The following is a 20,039-nucleotide window of genomic DNA, read 5'->3' as shown; positions in this document are numbered from 1 at the left end:
TCTAAGAGGCTGCGAGGTCAATGGTTGGAAAAGAAACGCATGCATTTTTTTTTCCATCTACAGAATAATTTCCCTGCAGCTGCTCTTTGGAGAGAATGGAAAAAAAAAATCAGAATTAGGGGTGCCAGGCAAAATCTGCAACTTCCCATGACCTGAGCAGAGTAAGGAGAGAATGTCCTTCCGTCATGAGCCTTCACAGCATCACACTGGACCGTAAAAGCACATCCTAGGGCAATCCACTTTCAACATTAAGCCAAAAGATCACAAGTACTTAACAGGGCAAGGCTCAACCATTATCCCTCAAGAGGACAATAACATTTGAGTATACTAACTCTTCTTCAAATTAGGAGCAGCCTGTCATGTATGTCTTTCCACTGAACTTTACTGAAAGTTGCTAAAAGCCCAGGTTTCTAGATACCCAGCTCCTCAGTCAGTTAGGATCCGTTTCCACTGCTTCGCTGTTGGCTGAATTACTCCTTACTCCAATCATACCTGTGCATAACGGATGAGAGCAAACAGCTCATCAACTTTTCCAGCAAGTACCCTGTTCCCCTGGTGTGACCCGGTTTTCCCTCAGATAGGACTAGCTCAGGCAGGAATAACTCTTTGCCCAGGATAGTATGGACCCCAAAGGCCAGTTTGGGATAGGTGGCTTGACTGAAATTGTCCAACTTTGGACTGAATTAAACCTGGGGGGGTGGGTGAGGGAAATCCCACTTTCCTCTCCTCTGAACCTGCGGGAGCAGCAGGCACCCCTGGCAGAGTGGCAGTAACAAACCACCTGCTGTAACTTCTTCAGCCAAGAGAGCACAGGTCAGCACCCCCCCTAACCGAGACAAGCCAAAAATAATATAAGGAGGTCCTAATCCAATGGAAGTCTGCCCACAGTGGAGGAGATGCAACATTTCAAACCAATGCATTCAAAATCGGGGCTTTCCCCTCACAGAAATAAGACCTAAGGTTCAGAGACCACAGAAGTCTCTGAGCAGGTGAGGAGGGCTAGGCTGGAAGCCAGGTTTCTTGCTGCTCAGGACAGTAGAGCTGACAGGTCTATCGCAACTGCTCACTAACTTCAGCAGGACTGGGAAATCTCCACCAAAGAGGACAAAGAGCCAGTCAATGTTAAGATGTTTTACAATACGCTGCTGATCTTTAAATGTCGTTTTACCAAAAATACTGCTTACGTTCTCAGGATGAAGGAAATTGATACTGCAGTAAAAAGAACAGAAGACAGCAGGGAATCACAAATGGCTTTTTAGGTGATAACTGAAATAACTACACTGATAAATATTTTTTTCCTCTTTCAATGGTTACTGTCCATACTGAGCTGGATTCTCTTCTAGCAATTGCTCCTCTAGCAATTTCATTCTTCCCTTTGTGTCTCAGATTTGGAAGAGGTGGTCCTGCAAATGCCTACTCTCAGAAACAGAGCCAGTAATAAATCCTTTGTAAGAGTAAGGCAAAGAGACACAGTGCTAAACAGCTCATACAGAGTCAGGGTAATACTGCAAGCAGCTGAGGAGTTATGTATGAAACCTAGTTACGGCCATTCATTTTGTACTTGCATACAATGTCTTTCTTCTCTCCTCACTTCTTAGCCCAGCCACCCACCTTCAGAGACTGCCAGGCAGGCTGAAGACCTTGGTCAGGTAAAAGCTGAGAATAAGGAATATATTCTCCTCTGAAACCAGAAAGTGACTTTGTTTTAGCTGCTTCTTTAAAGTTAATCAAGTCATGCCTACCTTGTGAAGCTACAAAACTGTTGCTTTATCTTAGGTGTTCAGGAGATGCTCTGTTTCTCTAGACTTGTGGGTGGGTGGGTGGGTGCAATTTTCAGGCCCGATTTCTGTGCCAGTGTGAAATAGACCCTCAGAGCCTATCTAACCATCATGTTTGTGAGGAATTTATGCAGCCCTGTATGTGCCCGGCTGACAACTGAATTACTTGCATCCACCTGAGAACCAGCATGGGGGTGGTGCATGAGGGGGATTGAGGCATCTTTCCTCAGAAACTTGGCCAGCAAGTATTAACTGCAAAAAGCGTTCTTTAGTCTTCATGCTAATCCTGCAGGTCAGGACTCCTCTCACTACATGACATTGACTTAAATAAGTGTCAGTGGATTTGGTATCCTTCACTGAAGGACCCCTCAAGCACCAGTGTCCCTGTTCTCAGTTTCTTTCCTGTGGCTGCTGTAATCTCACTGTTGCTACCAGCAAGTAGTGGAACTTGTGCAGTGGATGCTTTGTCCTTGCAATTCAATAACGCTGACTGTGTCACAATTACTGCAGTAGCATGGAGCTAGGAAGTGGTCATTTCATGTATAAAGACTGGATGTCCAACTGCATTTTGCCTCATTTCTTCCCATCAGAATGGGCAATAATGTGGTTACACATGTAACAGGATCATCATGGTATCAGACATGACGTTTGCATCAAGGAGATTTCAGCTTTAACTGCAGAGTAAACTCTACTCAGGAGCTATCTGGGTTTTCTTTTATTTTGTATGTGTGTGCACGCTATGAACTGGGCTTTTGCAAACAGCTCGACCTGCTTATGCAGAGAATTTACACTCTTTTAATTATTGCTTCCTATGTCTCTCTTTCTCTAGGCTCCATTATATTTGTTATAATTCTTTTTCTCAGAAGTCTAGGGAAAGAACACAAAGTGATGCTGTACAAACCAGGCACTATTTATATTTACTTGCCTAAGAGTGGAGCATTTTTACGCTTTCTTTCTTTTTTTTTAAATTATGTAGCTATTTTAATTGTTTGTTCCTTTCCTGCTGTGCTTCACCAAAAGTTGAGATGCCTTGGAAATACCACATTACTTTTTCCTCTAATTATGAAGTTGTTTGTCTACCAAGACACGCATGTTTTGGGGCAGATCTGTGCTTAGGAATCAAGCTACAAAAATTCCACTTAGGAAATACAATATAGGAAATACAATATTACCCTGGGTTCAGGGTAATATTTTCAAACACATCCATGTCATTTAAGAGCCTTTATTAAATTCAAAAAGAAACCATTGTGACTCGGGGGATAATTCCTCTGAAATGTAATAGATCTTTAGATCATTACATGGCTGCTTTGGCAATGTGACCTTTAGGAATCTCTGTAAGGCACCCAGCGCTGGAGATGCAGCCTCTGCTGATGCTGGTTCAAACACTACTGCCAAAGCAGCTGCCTGAGACCCCCACCTCCCCCCAGACACCCTCACCAGTGCCAGGGCGGTGTTTACTGGTCACGCACCAGTGCCAGGTGGTGCATGACACATGTTGGGTCATGCTGGTGGTAAGTCCCAGGATGACAACATGAGCTGCCCAGAGAATTGGCCTCTGTCCCTCTTCGCCCAAGCCTGGCATCAGTCACGTTGCAGGTTCCCCCTCCTCCAGCTGTTCTGGTGCCCCCCTCATGAGACAATTGCGTCTGGATGTGCTACCCGTTTCCCCACTTTCTGCCCCTGATGTTCTCCAGCTGCCAGGTATGGGAGTCAGGAGTAGATGGCAGGAGCACAGCTATCAAAAGGGGGCTGACCCCAAGCAAATGGCTTTCCTGGCAGACTCAGGCTCGCCCACGCCTCTCTGCTCTCTGGTCTTTTCTCCTCTTTGCACTGACAGTGGCGTCTCTCTCTTTCTCTGCCACATGTAATAACACGAGCAGATGAAAAAGTGCTGCTGTGCATTAACACTATCATTAAATTGCTAGGAAATTGATTTTGAAGTACTTAATCAATCAATTCTGCTAATTTTCAGAGAATTAATCTTCTGCTACCACACTTTTATGGTTCTGTACAATGCAGTTATTTGAACAACAAGAGAAAGTAAATTATGGACTACCTAAGGAGACACTATGGTATTTTAAGGCACCACTTAAGAATACATTTTTCTGTAGTCATTTTTTAGATTTCCCTGGAATGATGGATTTACTAACTTAACAAGGGAAGAACTTGTTTCTTTTGGTTTTTGTTTCCAAAATAACAACAATTAGATAAACAGCTTTTTTTTTTAAATATTCAAACCACTTCAACGTGAGTAAAGAAACTAAATTTTTCCCTATTAATTCATGAAATGATGAGACTTGTGCTAGACTCAGTCCTGTTTCCCTTGAAACTGGTGGCAATGTAACTACCAGCTTAGATCAGAGTCTCTAAACGGTGTCTCTTTAAAACATCGTTTCACATTTTGAGGACCTACCAGGAAGTTTTTGGCTGATTTAAAGGAAGAGTTTCAGGGGGACATTTCAGGGAAACAATCCTGAGTCACATTGGTTTCTTTTTTTTAATCGAGTAAAGGTTCCACCTAATCTAGTTTGCTGTGAAGATTTTTAGGAAAACTAATCAAGCCATGCCCTAATGTCTTTACTAACTTACAATGGGATGCTCGTCCTGTTTAAGAGCCGCATAAAGGCTTTCCAGAACGATGGACCCTCTGTTTGGAACAAGACTTGCAAAAGAGATTCAACATCTAGGGTTTTTTCCCCCATAGACTGTTCATTCTTGTGAATTTACTGATTCTGATTTTAAAGAATTGTTTCTGCAGCTCCAGATGTTGCTACAGACCTGCATGCTTATTTGCATTTATGATGCACTTTATTATTATTAATGATGCAAGTACAGAACAGTTTACGTTTTATAATAAAAGAACCACCCAATATATATCTGAACTAACCCAAACTAGCTGGCTTAAGGTTAAGTGTCAGCAGCACCAGGACTTACGTTTCAGAATGTTCCTCTGTTCCAATTCTTCAGCAGTCGGCCTCTGGCTCAGTCGTCTGCGAAAAAAGTCCAAGATCAGTTTTTGGACCATATCACATTCTCCTCAGTTCTCTGTCTTGAAGAGTTATTTTGGGGTGTGAAAGGCAGAGCAGCAAGCACTGACACTGCTCCATTATGTACTTGGTACACCCGGACCATGCGTGACACAGACCATGCTTCGCTTTCGCAGTTTCCTCTGTTTTCAGCTCATGAAAGACAAAATACGTTATGTCATCTTAGGCATGACTCTCCCACCCCTACCCCAGGCAGAGCTGCTGAGAGCTAAGCCACACAGATGTCTCCACTTAATTTCCTTCCTCCCATGCCTGCTTCCTGACTCGTGCAAGTATTCCTAGCTAAGACCCGGCTAACCCTCCCGCTGCCCTCTTGCCAGCCTCCTGCCTGTGCCCCGTTTGTTCAAACAGCGTTTGAGCACACAGACAGTCCGCAGCAAAAACAAGGGATGGTTTGGCAGCGCCAAGGGCAGAACAATAGCAGCCCTCCTCCTCCGCACCCTCGCTTCCCTCCTCCTCTCGTGGCTTTTATTCAGTCTTACATTGAAGGATCGTGTGACTTGCTAGTCAACCTGTACGTAACGGGGTCACAACAAACGCAATCTAATTAAAAATGGGGACCCTGAGTGTGAAAATGGTCTGAATACTCAGAATACAAAGCAAGGGAGAGAAGCACAAAGGGGTCTTTGGAAAACAAAGTAAATCAGGGAGATGACATCAGAAGCCAACACTGCTAGGCCTCCTCATACTCTTCTCTGAGTCAATGGGCGTTTTGTCAATGATGCCAGTGACAGCACAGAGCCTCTTCCTTCAGACATGGTCATTCAGAGACACACCGACTTGGGGGCCCCAGTCTCTGCCAGTTGGCTCATCAGTTCCCATGTGAGGTAACGGGTACTGGTGAGAAACATGAGATGAAGGCCGGCTGCACAGCTTCATCTTCTGCGATGAATGCTTCCCCTGACTCGGGGCACAGCAGCTCACTGAAAAAGGGCTGTCTCTGCATGGCTGGAGGAGGGATGTCTGACAACAGCTCCCCACAATACAGGGGCTGAGCCACTGCTAAGAGATGCACACACATCCCCAGCCTTCTCCAGAGGCAGGAGCTTGCCTGTGGGCCAGTTCAACACCCCTGCCCCTCACATCGTGCATGATGCACAGGGCTGAAGCGCATGGGGTGGGTAGGAGCCAACCCCCTACACGAGCTGTATGAAGGCAAGAAGTGCTACAGGCATCTGATTTCATATAGCCTGAAGATTTCCACCAGCAGAAGTAATTCCAGCCGTATGTCCTTTGGGGCCACTTTGCACCATGAAAAAAACCCAGCAGAACATGGCCCTATTCCAGTGGAGAATTTGGAGTCATTACCTTTGTCTCTTTCCCACAGCAGATTGAACATTTACCTCATTGGAAAAAGTGTTGAAAAGGACAGAAACTCATCCTTAATTCAGAAGTAAAGAATGCCTGCAATGTACTTGGAAGATAGAAAGTGCTACTCAAGCGCTTCCTATTACCATCTTTAAGATATAGTAGCTGTTGCTAATGGGAGACTTCACCTTAGGACTATGAAGCAATTAAAACTACTTTATTTCTAGCAGTGCATGAGAATCAAAGAGAAAAAGTTGCCACTCAGCCCCGCCACGTGTGTCTACAGGAATTGAGTTATACAATGTTCTGAATCCACTGCACTGTGGTGCTTTTCAAGAGGATGCATCAGAGGGATGTTAAGGATGGACTCCAGCCATCCAGTGTGCGGCTGCTTCTATAGAAACAAACATCACACAAGTAAAAGGAGAAATTAGTCTAAAGAGAACGCTCCCAAAAAGGTCCCCCCCTTTCCAAGAAAACGGATTGAAGGACTCAGCTAACAGCTCTGTCAAGAACAGATCGCACTGGAGTGTTTCTAACAAAAGGCAAAATTTTTATCTATCTACGTAGCTGATTTATGAAAAGGACCAAGTCTTCCATGTGTTTACTGGGGTACCTGCCATGAAGTAGATGCATTTAAACAAAGCTTTCACTTCACCGTGTCATTGCTTCCACACAAGAAGACAGAAATTTCCTCCAAGTATGCCTTTGGTACTATATGCACCAGCTACTCCTGTGCTGCTCAGAGACCTATAGACTGCAGGATTCTTCTCCACACTGCCTGGTAGGTCCCCTAGAGAAAGCCAGCCAAGAATACCAGTGTTCCCCATCGGAAGTCAAATTATTTCATAGATCCCATTATCCACCCTTTTCAGGCTGCAGTGTGCTCATGCCTAAATGATGACCACCATCTTCAAGTGATCCACTTACATGGCAGAAAAAGCCATGGCACTTTTGATAAGACTCAGTTTGGAAATCTGAAGCTATCTGCATTCATGGGCTATCGATCACTTCTAGACTCTTACAAGCCCAAGAATTTTTAATAGCAAGACACAGGCAGTAAGAAAAGGTAAGGTATCCTTGTAGTGGAACAAAATCCTGACTAGTCCTTACAGTACAAGCAGTGAAGCACAGCTGGAGGATGAAGAAGGTAATGAATGGAAGCTGTGAAGGTTCCTGGTCTCCAGTATGGGTATGTGCTTTAATCTCCATGAACTGCTGTCACATCCTCATTTCCATTATCCTTTTGGACTGACTGAACCTGCTCCTGCTCCCTCACTGTGAGTCCCCCTTGATGAGCTCCTCAAACAAACCCAGCTCCTTCCCCAGCTTCCCTTCCAAGCTCTCACAATTATCTCCTGGTCTCTTGCTCTTTTCATTTCATTTCTTCGCTTGCTGCTACAGTGACTTCTTCCTCCGAACTATCTTTGGGCTTTACAAACTCCACCAGCTCCTCAGAACAGTGTCATTTTAGTTCTTTTTTCTTGCCTCTTAACTTCTAGGTTTACCAGATGTTGAACAGCTGCTAACATTACCATCTTATAAAATCTTGATGCTAGTTACAGATCCTGCAAATCAAGAAATGTAAGCAGCTATTGCTTTGTTACCATGGCTGCAAAGATACAGTTTTTTTCCCCCACCAAATTTCAGTGTACCATCTCCAGAACGCTGCTCTGATCTTGGCAAAACACCAGGCATGATACCTCCCCTCTCCTTCCTTCCCTCCTGTGCTGCCCAGAATAAATAAGTATTAATGAAGCCCACCTAGCTTGCAGAGGTTGATTTCAGTGGTTTGATTGCTGGATTGCTGCTGTGCCTTATTTTATTTAACATCACAGGGGCTGCATGAGGCTGTCAAGAGGCCAGAGGTCAGGAAACAAGTGTCTCATTAGCAGCATGATCAGAATAAACAGGAGAAAATGAAGATAAGGAAGGAGCCTGGTACAACAGCAAAGAACAGATCTGCTTGTGAAAACGGCAAGAATTGAGTGGGATGTGCAGTGTTGCTGTTGATCAGAAAGGTAACTAAAGCTGTTTCATAGAGCTGTATGAGCGTAGGTGTCTAACCTAGAAAAAGGCAAGACAGCCCTTGAAAAGTAACAACCTTTAACAGCACTTTCTGTATCTACAATTTCTTGGGTGAACATGCTTGACCTTCCCTGTGCCATTCACACAGTTTTGCAATAGGCTTCAGGCATTCAAAGGGATAGGAAAGTTTGTTTTTTGTAATCTGTGCTTTGCAAAGTATTGCCTGGTTTATACTTCATATAGGTTTGCAATATTGTTAATAGTGGTTTTGGAAATACACTGACAAAGGATTTACTGCAAAGAAAACCTTCCTAAAATTTATGGTGAACCAATTTTCTGAATTAATTCCCTGCATGATCAAAATCCACCACACTCCTTGTGCTAGAACTATACAAGAGCTAAGCAGCTCTTTGTAAGGACGTTGTGTGGTGGGTTTGTTTTGTTTTGTTTTTTTGAATTACCTCTGGGCTGGGCTGGGAATGTCATGGAGGATGAGTAGGAGTTTGGGGGCAGGAGGGACAACCATGAAAAATCAATTGCTGTAAACCTAAAATATTGGCTGTTGGCAGTGTAATCTCTTCAGGGAGCCAGAGGAAAGAAAGGCAGCATTTTCACTGATAGATGCTACTGTTTGGCACCTGCCCAGCAAACTGAGAACTCAGAATGGGAAGTTTTTGCTCCATGTGGCAGTGTCCTGCAGGAGCAATAAAAGGAAAAACTGGCTGTACATCTCCCCAGGCAATACAAAACACTTAAATGAAGAGCCCACACAGTGATGCTTACCCTGCTCTGCAGTGTGGCCATACCCAGAGGGCTCTCAGGACAGTGGCCAACTAGCTGCGGGGCTGAGGGTAAGATTCTTGCATCCTTTTTGTCTGGTAGCACCTTTGAAGCAAGGTGCCTCTGGCTGCCTCAGCTGTCCTCTACTAGGAGTCCTGGGTTTTCTCTCCTTAGTCTCTTGCTTTGTTGTAGATGAACTCTGAGAAAGAGCTGGTTAATGCCATTCAGCTCATTGTTGTGTGAAAAGGACAGTGCTGGATATGTGTTTTCTGGGTATCAGGAATTCATCTTTGCCTCTGCCTAGAGGGCAAGAAAATCTAAGAACTTAGTATGGGGTCATCTATAAGTAGCTGGATATAGTACAGGGCTTGCTGGAAAATGATGCCCCATACACTTGCCAGGCTTGTTACGCTGTCTGAGCGTTTGCAGATAGAAGAGGTAGAACCCAGCAGTTCTCCAGTGCTTGAATGGTGACATCTGGTGTGCGTGACCCAAGAGCAGGACTGATGGGCAAAAAAGTCACGGGTGGTCACAAGAGGGCACGAGGCAGTATGGTGAAGTGTCCAGAACATCACCAAACGGAGCCCAGCCACGCTCACGCAGCTCTTCCTGATGACATAGGTCACCCTGATGTAAAATAACTTTGAGCACAGTGGGGCATAACCTCTGGAGCAATTCCTGAATTCATTCTGTAGATGTAAATCTTTTTACTCAGTTGCAACTGGGTTCATACCACCCTAGAGACTGCTCTAAGAGAGGAGTAAATCTGAGCTGGGCACATGAGAAGCCAGCTGTTACAAAGCACTACTTGTCACATTGCTCTTTAGTTGGTGTAAATGAGCACAACTAAAGCCACTAGAACTGTGCTGATTTACATCAGCTATAGAATTCAACATGAGGAAAATTCGATGGGAGTAAAGAGTCTTACTGTTGCTTAATTTAGCTTGCCTTTCCCAATAATAACGCTGATAGCAAAGCAATATTGATGAAGTATAGGCTACCAGGGGCTCTTCGCACTCCCATGCCCAGTACAGAAAATTGGAATAGAAAAATGGAGGAGAAAATCTTGTATTTTCTTCTGCTAGTTAACTGTTAGCAGAGGGCAGGAATGAACTACCTCCTTTCCTTACGTCACTGCACAATGAGCAGAAAATATTTGTAAACCTGGAGGTTCACTTTCTCTGGAATATCAGCCCAGATATTGCCTGCCAGACTTTAGACTCTACAGAGAACTATCTTTCTCCTAACAGGATTTATAAAACGGGATTAAATACAGTTTTATCAATGAGTGAATAAACTGATGGCATATTAAATATAAAATCCCTACCCAAAGAAGCAAATGTAAGAGTTTTACACCATTAAAATTCTGGTACTAGACCCCATTAAGATGTTGCTAATTTGTAGGATACATTATTTCTTCCTTTAAGCTCTCTTTCCTATGTGACAAGTCTCCTGGTATCAGTCATGGTAATATGCCTTATAACTCCTTTTCCTGAGAAATTAAGGCAATAAAACCATAAGGAGTGTTTGCCACGATTCAGTTACCATGTAATGACTGCACTCCACTTCCCTGTTGATTTTAAACATTCAGCCCCTGGGAGATGGTGGTGCTTCTGCAGCTATAAAGGAGCCTGCAGCAATGACCAGAGCAGACCAAAGCAGGCAGAGACCCCTGTTCATCCCTGGGAAAATGGGTGAAGCACCACCGAGACAGAGTTTAGGTGAGAACTATTTATACAATTTCAATAGGAAGTGCTTGCTTTTGGTGAACGTTTAAAAACTGATAAGTATCAGTTGAAGACCTAAGTACTGCTGCCTCAGCATCCCAGTTTATTCCCCAGACTGTATCGCCTAGTCCAGGATAGCTACCCCAGTCCCGTGTCCTGGAGGAGAGAGGCAATGCTTTTGCTCAGCAGCTCTCCGAGTGCACCGCAAGGAATACAGAGCAGTCTGGCACACAAATCAACCAAATAACAGTTCCCATAACACATCTGCAGTCATGTATCCAGCTGAGCTCTGCAGGAAGATCAGATTTTCAACTAAAATTATTCAGATTTTAATTTAGGCTTTATGCAGTCTTTTACCACCCCCCAAAATTATGCTTATCCCAGACTTGGTTTTGTGTTGAGAAACAGCTTCAACACAAACTTTAAAGCTCCTCCTAGTCTAGATTGCGGATTTTTAGAAAAACTAATCAGCAAATTTTCTGCTTGCTCAAGCATCTGTGGCGAGTGAAAAATATAACCAAGCTGGCCCTTTGTTTAAAACTCTAAACCTGACCAATTTGTTTTCTCATTCTTTAGCCCATGTGAATCCATTCTTGACTCATAGCTCAAATAATGCAGTCTTTTCTATTTCAGCTGACTGAGGGATTGATTTATTATGATTTTGATTTACTCTTGGGAAAGTTACAAGCTCCCCAAGAAAGAACAGGCTGCCCAGATTAGGTCTCCTGGGGAAAGAGAATCATATTCAAAATGTAGATTTCTACAATTCATTATATCTGCATAAAGTTAAAATTTTGCCTATCATATACAGAACACACTTTTTTAAAATACCCAAATAAAGCAGAATCATCTTGGGCCGTGAACTCTGTATTTTATTAAAAGAAATAAAGGAATGACTAGACAGTCCTATGACTCTGAGTAGAAACAGTGTGAATAATGACATACCCAAGTCATCAATCTTTCATTAGACAGCAGCATCCCAATGCAGACACTTGCATTTTCCCAAGGCATTAATTTCTTATTCTTTTTTAAAGAAAAAGCCAAGTAGCGCTAGACAGCTAAACTCAGATTTTGGCTTCCTTTTCAGTAATACTAACTGCAAAATGCCTACTGGTATGTGGAACGTTGCAAGATCACCTCAAGCTCTAAAATGGAGCCTCCTCTGTTTCATTACTGTACTGTTTCATTAACATCAAACCTTTTAGCCAAATGCTGGCTGTTCACATAAAATATGATCATGCAAATTTAAATTATTTTAAAAAAAGGGCATGGTGGAATTAAGATAGTTACACCACATGAGCTTTGCAGCATTAATTCTCAAGTCTCTTATCCCTAATCCCAAGAACAAAACATCCAACAACTGCAGTAGGAAACAAAGAACAATCTTTTTTCGAGGAGAGAATTTACTATGTATCTAATTCAAGAATATATTTTTTGAACAATAAAAATGGGATAATTTTGAGTGCTAGAAATCCAGAGGGAAAAATGTACTAAATGCTGGTTGAAAATCTAAAGCATGCCAGAAAAACACAGATGGATGTTAGGATCCATTGTAATAAAGAAAAAAAATGTTCTAAAATGTTAGTGATTGTCCTTCTGTTGTCTGTACAGCATTGTGAGAAGACACTTGCTTCTCCAAAGTTAATATTATTGAACAAAAAGCTGATTTTACAAAGCTAAAGAGATCATAATTCACAGTTCAAGGTCAATCCATGAATGACTTGAATAAAATGGCACCACGAAAATCAATCTGAGTTGAACAAATATGCTTGCTGTCTATAGGCATTATTGTGTCTGGTTTGTTTTAAAATCTCTTCTCTCTACAGTAATGTGGTTTTGTGTCTGTGAACAAACATACAGCAATGAGTCTTTAAAGATGCATTTTTGAAGGAAAGATCTAGATGCTAAACCTTAGACACATTATTTGCCTTACTCCTCATAGTGAGTTACAGTTTTCTAGTTAAATGCAATATTCTTTTCCTCCAAACACTAGTCTTTGGAGGCCTCTCCTGTCACCTTCTGCACTTACTCAGTTTTGAGGTGTGACTTTGTATTTGGAAGATCTGTAGGAGACCAAATTGCCAGGAATATATTTGCAAAGGTGTCTCCAATCTTCTGCGGCTGAAGGGCTTCCTGGACTATGAACTGTTCTGCCAAACAACAGATCTGAGGCAGGAGCCCAGACCCCTTCAGCTCTCTGTCACCCAACCAACCAGTTGTGACGGGAATTGTGACACCACCCTCTGGCGTTCTTAGCAACTTGGATTAAACAAATTTGGGGTACCCCTCTAGTCTCCAGCACATGGCTGCTTCTTAGCATAAATGTTACACTCTTAAAAGCAGAGCCATCTCCAAGCAAGAGCCAGAACAGCAGAGCCCCCTTCCCTCTTGGCATGTCCCCCCACGCTGGCTCCTGGTACTCAGGGAAGGTCGCGTGGTTGAGCATGATTTGATATAGGAATAAAGCAGTTATTCCTGTGCACGTGGTGGCCTTGGGATGGAGAGAGGAAGCAATGCTTTAGGCAGGAAGAGGGTCTATGGGGCCAGGGAAGAAACCACAGAGGATAGCTGAGGGATGACAACGGGAGCCCAACCCCACCTCCCAAACCTTCTACAACCCTCTAAAACCTCACTGGTCTTTCCCAGCACCCCTCTCCTCTAAGGATCCTCTTCTGAGAAATCTGTTGCCACACACACTTAAATTTTGCCTATGCTGAGAAGCAGCTGCTGGCTCCAAGGAAGGGTTAAAGGCTGAAGCACATAATGGAGATCAGACCTCCTGATGGGCCTCTATGGACCACAGTGTCTATGTGGTGATTACATATGGACCATAGTGACTGTATCTACATAGCCTGTGCATTAGCAGGTATCTTACACTTCTAGCACTAGCAACAATACCATATCTTCTTATTCATATATGCACTAACACAGCTGTAATCCTAAAATATCAAGCCAGGGGCATTTAAAACACACAAAACAAACAAACCAATTTTGGTTGGCAGTCCAAATAATATATGACCATCATGGCAAATCTCAATCCAAAATGCAAAACCCTGTTGGTTTTACCGAAAGAAACTTGGGTGAGGAGCTTCACCAGCTTGCTGATGGCAAGCTCAACACTTACAGAGCCAACTTGGAAAAGTCTCCTCTATTACTGAAGCAGCTACAGACCACTCAAAGAATGGAGAGGTGGGAATTATGTATATCCCCTGACAGCGTTAGTTTGCTATAGACCATTTTACCAATGGCAGCATGAAGAATGACAAACGAACAATACTGGAGATGAATTTTATTTCTGCAAACACCCACTTTATATTGGTAATATCAAAAAAGAGCAACTTATCCACTTTCTGAGAAATGAATCAAAAGCTAAAATACTCAGTGACTCGGAAGAGCCACAATACAGCAATTCCAAATAAACTTTTATAACAGAAGTTGGCAATGTTAGCAATTCAAAACCACCATAATTCAGTTTCTAGGAGAAAAGATGCATAGGAAATAGCAGGGTGACCACACTTCGTCTTGTTACTGAAGTGAAAAATTCCTGGAAGTGAACAAAATTGGGAGCTTTAGGAGTGATTAACTATTTTGTGCCAGAGGGATTTCAGACCCCCAGATTGCATGAAAAGCAGGTGATAAATAGCAGTGACTTACCGTGAAGGGCTGTCACCTAAAATGTTCACTTGAAGATTGAGAATTAGGGCTGGGTGAAACAGTAAAACTGCTGAAAAATTGAGTTTCAGCAGGTCAGAAACTCTCTGCGAAGTGAGGTCAAATTTAGTGAGTAGTTTCAGCTGAGAAAACAATTCACTAGACATACTTTTCTTCAAAAAAATAATTTAAAAATGCATTAAAAATGTGTTGGACAAAGTATTTGATTCTGATCTGAAATGCTAGTTTTCAGTTTGAAATAAAAAGTTAATGCCTCAATTTGCTCTTTTTCTACTGTTTTCCCTACCCCACTTGTTAATTGTTTTGTTCCATTTGAGTACCAAATGCAAAAAAATCCCTTATTCAGCCAACTGCAGTACACACAACTCTTCTTGCAGTAACTGCTACGGTAATTACAAGCACAAATCTACCTAAGCAGGTTACAAGGAGAGCTTTCCCCAGTAGCTGCATTGCCAGCTGCAGTGCAGATGTCTGGGTCATTCCTAGCCCTTTAATGGTCACATCTGGATCTGTGACACCTGCTGATCAGACAGGGTCTTTGCATGTTTTACAATGTTGATTCTTTTGTACCTGCATCACTGTTTGCAAATTCATTTCTTACGGCTCTAGAGAATTTCATGTTTCACCACCGTACCCTGAGATTTGCCCATTGTATAAATTCCCACCTGGTTCAAGAACACAACCTGCCCCCTTCAAGCTACTGTGCATTTAACACTTTCACTGCCAGAGCCTACTTCTGCCTCTATGCGTTAGCAAAGTGCAGAATTTTTTTTTTAAATCGTAGCATCTCATGGAACATCAGTGAAAACATGCTGCACCAGAGACAGAAAATACCAAGAATGTCTAGTTTTAAAAAAAGAGAATAAATTATTCATCTGGTTAAAATTAAAAAAAACCACACCTTAGGAAAGTGCACAGTTGTTATTTTGACAAGATACTAGGCATGATTTGCTCACAGTTATATCATCACCTTTAGGTTTTAATCTAGTGGCCTAAAAGCACGACAAGATATTTTTTACTTGGGAGAATTCTTGTCCAATCTGCATTTTCTTCTCTTGAAGCTACTGAGATGCATTTAATTACCCAGAGGCTAAATTTGGACCATGAAGTGATAATCTTTTTCTGTTGTTGTTGCTTTATAAGTACTGCCACAGCAAAACAAATGGAATGTTACAAAGAGGCTTATTACTTCAAATAAGGAATTAGCAGCAGGAATCAATAATCTCCAAAGTAACAAAGATCCTATTTCCAGGCAAATACTCTTAACTCCAAAATAAACAACAATACCCCCATGAAACAAAACACTTCCAGAGGGACACTGAAACCCTGTGTGCTATGCTGAACAGTCTATGGCCTTTCTCTTCCTCTTGTGCATAAAGTGACATCGGCTTTTTACATCTTCTCCCTGAACTTTGGAGGGCTCAGTTCAACCCCTACTGAAGTTTCTCCACTTTTAGTTTTCCAACTAATACCAGGTGCCAGTACTCTTGCCTGCACATTCCCCAGCTCCCCCTGACACTTTATCCATGTGAAAACCTGCTTCATTACCACAATCTAGCTGCTGGGGAAAGACCAGTACTGGTCTTTTCATTATATTTTTTCTTACTTAGAGCTATGGAGGGGGAGGGAATGTGCAATGACATGTTCCATCTTCTTTATAGAAAATGGGAGAGACACCTGTTCCTGGCCCAGCTGACCTGAAGAGTAATTTCTCCTTTACACTTCAGACACTTCACTTCTTAAGCCCCATTGGGACAGTGTTGTAGATGTCTTCCCTGTGACATTTAAAACAAGGGGAGTTATTAAATCCCACATTTTTGCTATTGTTTGTCCTCTAAAGAAAGACTGCCTTAAACTGGTGTTTGTTTTCTGAGCCCCTTACTGGTCTGAATAGTTTATGTAGCTGGCACTCAGGCAGAGAGGCCAAAGAGAGTTAATATTTAAAACACTTCCTATGCAAGATGAGCAAACTATGTTTGTTTATGGCTGCTGACATGCCATAGGAGAAGCCTGGATTTCCCTGCAGGGCTCACTCAGATGCCAGGACTGAAACACCTCTGTCCTGGGGTTTCAGTGCCCTGTTTTTGTGGCATCCACTTGTTTTCTACATAATCAGCTGCAGTGAAGACAAGGAGAGGTAGCAAAGGGAATCAGCCCAGTCACCTTAACAAAAACCCCTTCTGAACACGTATCGGTGATGCACAAAGTGTTTGTAAAACTGGAAACTACACCTACTGCTATGAGAGGCTGCAGATTGGTACTAAAACATGCTAGATAGGAGAGCCTGGGCAAACAGATACAGTGCCTGCTTCCTAGTGTTCTGCTCAACTTCATTATTAGTTTAAAATGTGCAACTTCTCATGCATCCAGCACTTAGCTGAAGTAAAAGTACACTCTCTCAGCTCCTCCTTCCAGCCCTCACTGGCCACAGCCATGTGGAGTTGTGTTTTGCTTTACAAGCATACTGAATTTATATCTCTATCTTCTAGTTTATTGGATGTTAAGCCCACTCTCATGACTGGAGATTACCTAGTGCTAAGAACAACTTTGCTCCTGCTTGACAGCAGTGGTGCTCTGCTGAGCCCAGCTAATGAACACCAGCTGCTAAGGAAGAGGGGGGGAAAACAACATCTCACAACTATACACTCTGTCAGCTTTTCAAACTCCTATGAGCAGTGTTTTTGGCAAAATGTGCAAACACAGGCTTCCATCCTACTTCTCACTAGAGCCATTAGAACACTGCTGTACTCTGCGCTACTGGAGATCACTGCTGTTGTACGGATACCAGACAGCACCACTGCAGGCTCTCTGGGACATTTCTCAGAGGAGCAAGCTCCCAATTCCCCAAATTGAGAAAGAACAATAAATTGCTGTTTGTTGTCTCTGGATCCACCCAGAAACAGAAAGTTTTGAAGGCAGATCTTAAGGCTCTGCTTCGGATAGCTAGGAAAGGAGAAAAGAGCAATGATGCAAAGGGTGCAAGGAATTTTAAAAACTCTTGGAAGTGAAATTGGGACTTGGGTTTTTTTGCTATGGCAGAGGTGAACTGAAGGGATGGGGAGATGCAGGGCTAAGAGAAATGCTTTTTGAGGAAGTGGGGCATCTGGAGTTGATTTCCTTGTGAATACAGCTTGCCTGTGAGATGTTCTTGTTTAGAAACTGAATCCTGGTAATTTTTTCCATGGAGCGGAGCATGAGGAGTTTGTTCTCAAGGCCTAAGCCCATAGTCTCTTGGAACTGAAGTGAGCTAGAGACTTTTATGGTCTACATGTCATAGACAGGCGTTTGTCAGAGCTTGTGATCTGGCTAAATTGTCTGTGCCAGCACAGCCATTGTGCAATAACCCATAGCAGCAGAAACTCATCAAGCATTGCACAGAATAGCTTTATGAGACACACTCACCATAAACTTAGACTGGAGGAGTGAAGGGAGTTGGGATTTGGGAAAGTCTGAGACAGAACTTGGCCACTCTGCAGTGCCAAAGGCACACAAAAAAAATCAGCCAACAACATCATACATTTCAAAAGGCAAAGATGTTTCTAAAACACAAAGACTTTGTCAGCTCTTTTGATGCCTTATGTTACCACAGACTGGTGGGGACTGGCAGGGGTGTCTGGAGGTCATCTTGTCCAACCCCCCTGCTCAAGAAGGGCCACCTAAGGTCCACCTAAGGACATCTAAGGTGTCCAAATGGCTTTTGAGTATCTCCTATGAGGGAGACTCCACAACCTCCCTGGGCAACCTGTGCCAGTGCTTGGTCGCTCCCAGTGAAAAAAAATATGTTTGATGGTGTTCAGACAGCACCTGCTATGTTTCAGTTTGTGCCTGTTGCCTCTGGTCCTGTCACTGGGCACCACTGAGAAAAGCCTGGTTCCATCCCCTTTGTACCTTCCCTTCAGGTATTTATACACACTGATAAGATGCTCCTTCAGCTTCTTCTCCTCCAGGATGAACAGTCCCAGCACTCTCAGCCTCTCCTCATAGGAGAGATGCTCCAGTCCCTTAATCATCTTTGTGGCCCTTCATTGGACTTTCTCCGATATACTCATCTCTCTCTTGTATGAAGGAGCCCAGAACTGGACACATCACTCCAGGTGTGGCCTCATCAGTGCTGAGCAGAGGGGAAGGATCACCTCCCTTGACCTGCTGGCAATACTTTTTCTAACGCAGCCCAGGATACCATTAGCCTTTTCTTTCCTGCCAGGGCATGTTGCTGGCTCATGTCTAACTTGGTGTCTGTCAGGACCCCCAGATCCTTTTCTGTTAAGCTGCTCATCCTTTCAGATATACTTTTATGCTGAACAGTGAAGCAGCATTGTTCTCTCTTGAAGATTTTAACATGTCCTTAATTGTTAAAACATGACATGTCTAGTGACAAGTGCACAGAACTGAGGGAAAGGCAAGGTACAGTGATAGGCAGGTGGGAGAATCAAGTCTGAGGCAGTCAAGTGCACAATGATCAGGGAGGATGCTAAGACAAGTGAGCTGTGATGCCTATTATTCCCCCCCTGATGCCTTGCACTGTCTTTATATCTGCTCCAAAATCCTTCAGACTGAGGCCAAGTGCTGTACGGTATCTTCAACCAGGAGAGACAAGACAGAATAAAAACTCTGAAGAGAAGAATTAGTCAAGACAAAGGGAAATAAAAGTACCTCCCAAAAATGTGTCACCTGTGATGGGTTTCAGAGGCAAAAATCGTATCTTTTCACTACTGCGGAGCCTTTTTTCATCTGTCATGTTACATTAGAAAATAGGATAGAGCCCTTAACGCGTTGAAACTAAACAGCGCAGTGCAAAATGTTGGCACCTCTTCTAACTGCAGTAGAATATTAGACTTACTTTGCTAGTCTGAGGTGGAAGACGAAATGGATGGTGGACTACTGCATAGCTCTATGATCCCTGCAGTTGCCCGAGTCTGTCTCAGCGTATATGTCTGCACAAACAAGGGGTTCTGGCCCAACCCGAGGGTGAAGGACACCATGCATTTACACTCAGTTCTTAACTGGGAAAAGGGAAGGAGTCTCTGGGGACGTTCTGGCCCTGGGACATCAGTCACTCCTCATAAAAGGAGCAGAGGGAGGTTTGGGGATCAGCTGGAGAATGCCCTGATGGGGAGGTTCAACAAGGCACCAAACTCCTGTCAGGGAAGTTGCTCCCCACTTATGAGACTGATGTGCAGCTACAGCGTGCCCATAAACCCAACTCCAAACAAACCAATTCCTGTCAGAGGGGCTGCCTGCCCTCTTTCCTTTACAGCTGAAACGTTGATATTGGGGCAGGGAAGTCGTTGCATTGGGGCAGAGGGTGCCAGGGACCACAGTCTGGGTGCTCCAACTTCCCAGTGCAGCCAAACAGGTCAAAGGAGCTTGTTGTTCATGCTGCTCACAGGCTTGGCTGGTGGTGGGCCAGATGATGGGCCTGCGAAAAGACCTTCATGGCAGACGGCCAGGGACCTTTCCCTGTAGCTTCCGTGAGGGCTCCTGAGGATAGCATTTACTTGCAGTTTACATCTCCCCATGTACTCCCCCGACAGGGCCTGGGTGCAAGCGATCTGCCATCCCACCAGGTGACTCAGGTCCCCCAAATGCTGCCGTCCACCATCCCACCAGGTGACTGAAGTCCCTGTGCATGTGCAGGAGAAGGAGCCCTGGTCCAGGCAGCATTCTTGTTCCCCACAGAGGGAGAGGGCTGGTGTCTT

The 20,039-nt window shown here is 43.5% G+C and overlaps 1 protein-coding gene across 1 annotated transcript in view; it reads right to left on the bottom strand.

Moving 5' to 3' along the window:
* Positions 1-20,039, bottom strand: part of PHACTR1 (phosphatase and actin regulator 1) — a 305,302-nt gene that overhangs the window by 13,859 nt on the left and 271,404 nt on the right. The window contains exon 11 of the mRNA XM_074146816.1: positions 4,713-4,768. Within this exon, the coding sequence (XP_074002917.1) occupies positions 4,713-4,768 (56 nt within the window). The remainder of the gene's footprint in view (positions 1-4,712; positions 4,769-20,039) is intronic.

Source organism: Numenius arquata, chromosome 4 (assembly GCF_964106895.1).
Source record: "Numenius arquata chromosome 4, bNumArq3.hap1.1, whole genome shotgun sequence".
NCBI lineage: Eukaryota > Metazoa > Chordata > Aves > Charadriiformes > Scolopacidae > Numenius > Numenius arquata.
Note: the sequence above shows the minus strand (reverse complement) of the source record. Positions and strands in the feature narration are given on the sequence as shown.